We start from the raw sequence: 4,933 nt of genomic DNA, 5'->3' as shown, positions 1-4,933 counted from the left end.
GCTTAAGTGGGCGAATATTCGGGAGTACATTCCACCAGTGGGGCTGCAACTCTCTATGATATAAACCTGCAATCCCTCTGATCGCCAACCCACAAACGATATAACCTGCCACGCTATCCCCTCCTCCCAACTCCAGCTAAACGACCCTCTCATTTGTGTTGAGGTGCACCATCTGGCCTCCATGGATAGGCAGGGGTCGCAGTCGTCCCAGAGTGGGCAGCAGCTCAAGGTGCTGAATGCCCTCGACATGGCTAAGACGCAATGGTACCACTTCACGGCCATCGTGATCGCAGGCATGGGTTTCTTCACCGATGCCTATGACTTGTTCTGTGTGTCCCTAGTCACTAAGCTGCTAGGGAGAATCTACTATTACGAGGGCAACCCTGACAGACCGGGCTCGCTGCCTCCGAACGTGGGGGCGGCCGTCAACGGGGTCGCCCTATGCGGTACGCTCGCGGGACAACTGTTCTTCGGGTGGCTCGGAGACAAGATGGGGAGGAAGACGGTATACGGTCTCACCCTGATCCTTATGTTCATCTCCTCCATCGCCTCCGGCCTCTCCTTCAGCAAGGACCCCAAGGCGGTGATGACCACCCTCTGCTTCTTCCGGTTCTGGCTGGGCTTCGGCATCGGTGGTGACTACCCTCTCTCCGCTACCATCATGTCTGAGTATGCCAACAAGAGAACCAGGGGAGCCTTCATCGGCGCCGTCTTCGCCATGCAGGGGTTCGGAATCCTTGGTGGAGGGATCGTCTCCATGATCGTCTCAGCGGCGTTCAGCCACCATTACCCTGCACCAACCTATGAGTTTGATCCCGTAGGCTCGACCGTGCCCCAGGCCGACTACGTTTGGAGGATCATCTTCATGCTCGGCTCCGTGCCAGCGGCGCTCACGTACTACTGGCGGATGCAGATGCCCGAAACGGCCAGGTTCACAGCCCTGGTGGCCCAAAACGCGAAGCAGGCCACGCAGGACATGACGAGGGTCATGAAAGTGGATTTGGAGAAGAATGTAAACTTGGAGAAGGAGGAGGAGATGTTGAAGGAGGTCACAAGAAAGGGGAGCTACGGCCTCTTCAGCCGTGACTTCTTTAGGAAGCACGGCCTGCACCTGTTCGGCACCACCTCCACCTGGTTCCTCCTCGACATCGCCTTCTACAGCCAGAACCTCTTCCAGAAGGACATCTTCTCCAACGTCGGTTGGATCCCCAAGGCGAAAACCATGAACGCTCTGGAAGAGGTGTTCAAGATCTCGCGAGCGCAGACGCTCATCGCAATCTGCTCCACCGTCCCGGGCTACTGGTTCACAGTGGCGCTCATCGACATCATCGGCCGGTTCACGATACAGCTGATGGGCTTCTTCTTCATGACGGTCTTCATGTTCGCTCTGGCCATCCCATACGACCACTGGTCCAAGAAGGAAAACCGGATCGGGTTCGTCATCATGTACGCGCTCACCTTTTTCTTCGCAAACTTCGGCCCCAACGCCACTACCTTCGTGGTCCCTGCGGAGATCTTCCCGGCGAGGTTGAGGTCCACATGCCATGGAATTTCGGCTGCCGCGGGGAAGGCCGGGGCCATCATCGGAGCCTTCGGGTTCCTCTACGCCGCGCAGAACAAGGACCCGACCAAGACAGACCCTGGCTACCCCAAAGGTATCGGAGTCAAGAACTCTCTCATCGTGCTGGGGGTGACCAATGCTCTCGGTTTCTTATGCACCTTCTTTGTGCCTGAATCCAAGGGCAAGTCCCTCGAGGATTTGACAGGCGAGGTCGCCGACGACGATGATGAGAACCGTGAAAATAAACTGCCAAGCACCGTCTAGCCCGCCGGACTTCTGCAACGAGTGTTGTCTTCTCTGTTTGTGTTTTTCTTATTTTTCTGCTGCTTATTTTCCTTCTCTTTTACTGTTATTGTGTTTGTTTTTTTTGGTTGGTGTGCAAAATTGCGTTATTTGTATCAAAGACGCTTCGTAGCAATAAATGGGACGTAATCCATGGGGTGTGGAGGTTTTTTTTTTTTTGTTAATTAACAGACATATTTGATAGGCAAAGTGCATTTCATATTTTCTCATTCCCTTTCTCAAATAGAAGGCATTAAGTGAACAATAACGTATCTTGAAAAATATACAAAAAGGTGAAAAATTAACTGATACATTTCCGCGCCCACTTCCCTTGCCTCAGGGACGTTTCACAGGGCATCACAAGGTGGTGCCTTGGTTGCTGACCAGCACGAGAGAGAGAGAGAGAGAGATCTGGGTAATCTTTAATGGGTCTCATCTGACCCAACCTGATGCATACCAATACCATCGTCTTAAGGTTGGCTTTTACCCCAACCAGTGGCGGAGCCAGGGGTGGGCATGGGTGGGCGGTGGCCCACCCCAGAATTAGAAACCAAGTCGAAAAAAAAAATTGGACACATGTCGAGGGTGCTCCCTTAAGTCGGACCCAGATCGGATCTGAGCTAGACCCGACTCGGGCTCTCGATCATTCGAGAGTCTGCGTCTTTAAAAGATGCATGCCGAAAGGAGCGAGGGGTAAAACCCTCGCCACTTTCCCTCTCTCCTCTGCTCCTCCCCTTCATTCCCCATTTGTCACCGACGACCACATTCGTCGGCACTCCTCCCCCCGTGCTCTGCAGCCACCGGCGATTGCGTTGTCGGCCTCCCTTCGGTGAACCCACAGTGCCCCCCTCTGAGCTTCTCCCTCTCTGCTGCAAGCTTCGGTGATGCGAGCCGCTAGTGTCAGACCTTCCTCCTCCTTTGTCATTTTCCTTTCATCAACGACCATCGCCAGTAACCTCCCCACCTCCCTCTCTCTTGCTTTTCTAGTCGATCGGTAAGGGATGAAGCCTTTGCTTGTTGCTCCATTTTTCGGCAGGGCACGGCCTGCCGGCGGGTGTGGTCGATAAGGGCTTTGGGGGGCGGCCCATGCCTCTTTATATATGTTGTTCGACATGGGGCTTCACTCCCCTCTGCCTTGATGTTGATCGGTAGCGACCTCTTGATGTTCTTTACCAGGCAAGGGTGAGGCTTGTTCCCCTAGCACCCTTACAGGCAGGGTAGGATGTCTCTACCCCTGCCTCTGCAACTTGTAGGCAGGGAGCCTCTGTTGCCTGCAAGCGGGGAATCAAGCCCCTTCGTATGATCATACAGTGATAGGTTAAGGCTCGGCTTATGCTTGTGTGCTTATTTTTTTAGCATTATATTAGTAACATTTTAAGCATAGCGGCATATTACTAGCCTCATACAATATTGTCATTTTCATTATACTTGATCCTTTTTTGCAATGAGATTTGACTCATAGAACATTATCTTTTTTTTTGTTGCATAAAAATGAATAAGTTTATAATGAAAAGGCCAATCTTTGATAAATCTTTTGTAACTTAAGAAGGAGAACCAAGTCAGAAAAAAAGCAAAACAGAAATTAATGAATTAGAGTTACCTACAAACCCTTCACTTCATCCTTCTACTTCTAGCTATCATCCTAATATCCAAGATAGTGTTTGTAGAGAATAGATGATCTGGGGTTCTTATCAACCTTAAGATTGTACGTTTCAACTAAACCAACAAAAAATGAAGGTTCATTCCAGCTTGGTATGATGAGTATAAGTGTAAAACCCATAAAATTTTGAAAATTATCAAAATAAATAAATACTACCATTGTTGGAAATAGATACGGTAAAGTGATATACAGTCGATCCAAATAGATCTTATATCCAGTATTTAGATTTAGATACGATGTATGGATTCAGATCTTGGATGGATCCGAGACCCACTTAAAATTCAATTTTTAAATTTCAATTACAACTAAATTCTCAAAGCACATCTTTAAATCTTCACCTCTTGCGAAAATTGCCCTTGTTATGACCCATATTCTATCGATATACACTTTCCAATAATTCACATGAAATAATGAGTTTTTTTCCTCGTTTAGGAACCAAATTCAGGGATTGACTAGTCTTATATATTACAAATTGGACTTATGATTCTCGAGAATTGATTCCTCATAAATAGTACTCATGTCACTTCATACATCTTACTTACGTGAGTTCGGACCTCACTCATCAATAAGGTAGTTTTTGTTGCAAAGAAGAGCAACAAAGTGAGAGTTGGTGCACTGGTGAGGTTGATTATCTCAGCGGCAAGAGAATGTTGGTTTGAATCCCCTTGTACACTAGAAATTTTGTCAAAAACTGTTATTTTTATAAAATGCATCAAAAGAGGATAAAATGATTATTGTTGCAAGAATATGCAACGAAACAAGTAGTGGCACACTAGTGGGGCTTGTTACCCCTTAGGTTGAAGAACCCCGGTTCAAATCCCTCTGGACACCAAGAAGACCTTTTTGCCAAAACAACATTAAAAAAAAAAGGGAATGAGATTTCGAAATTGGAAGTAAGCTAGGAAAATGTGGATTTAAAGAGAGCATTAAAGCAAGAAGTTTTGTTTTCTTTTTTTTAGAAAGAGAGCTGAGTGGAAGACCAAGGTTGGAAACCCAACCGTTTTGAATGGGAAGGCCCATTCCACGACTTTTCAAAAAGGGGCAGATATATTCCATAGCGAGCCTCCTACGAATTTAAGACGGTGGGAGTTACAAGGCCTCTATTATGAGGGAAGTCAATTAAAAGAAAATGGAAATCAAAGAGTGTTTACAAAAAAACGAGTTTCCTTGAAACTCTTTCCCTTCTCTTTCAAGCTTCCCTCTCTCAGCCCAGCCAGGTGATTTAACTTTTTTGCGCCTTCCACCATTGATTCCGACGGAGGAAGGTTCGATAGTGCCGAAAACCACCAACCGATGTTGAAGGGAAGCACCGAGACGGATGATACTTCAAAACCAGCCTATCTGTTTTATTCAGATTTTTTATTTATCGAGAGGTAAGGGGATCGTATCTATATGCATGTGTTCGGTGCCCTATAGCACAAGTATGTTGC

The 4,933-nt window shown here is 47.5% G+C and overlaps 1 protein-coding gene across 1 annotated transcript; it reads left to right on the top strand.

Moving 5' to 3' along the window:
• Positions 1-211: 211 nt before the first annotated feature.
• LOC149844943 (putative inorganic phosphate transporter 1-3) lies at positions 212-1,825 on the top strand. The gene has a single exon (XM_089986561.1). It carries the CDS (start codon positions 248-250, stop codon positions 1,823-1,825), a length of 1,578 nt encoding a protein of 525 aa, XP_089842687.1. The 5' UTR covers positions 212-247.
• The last annotated feature ends 3,108 nt before the right edge of the window (positions 1,826-4,933 follow it).

The sequence above is a fragment of the Nuphar pumila genome, chromosome 2 (assembly GCF_984573655.1).
Source record: "Nuphar pumila chromosome 2, dmNupPumi1.hap1.1, whole genome shotgun sequence".
Classification (NCBI taxonomy): Eukaryota; Viridiplantae; Streptophyta; class Magnoliopsida; order Nymphaeales; family Nymphaeaceae; genus Nuphar; species Nuphar pumila.
Note: the sequence above shows the minus strand (reverse complement) of the source record. Positions and strands in the feature narration are given on the sequence as shown.

Bases quoted from the DNA above. Each gene is read 5' to 3' on its own strand.
- LOC149844943 (XM_089986561.1), top strand. From the start codon at position 248: ATGGCTAAGACGCAATGGTACCACTTCACGGCCATCGTGATCGCAGGC.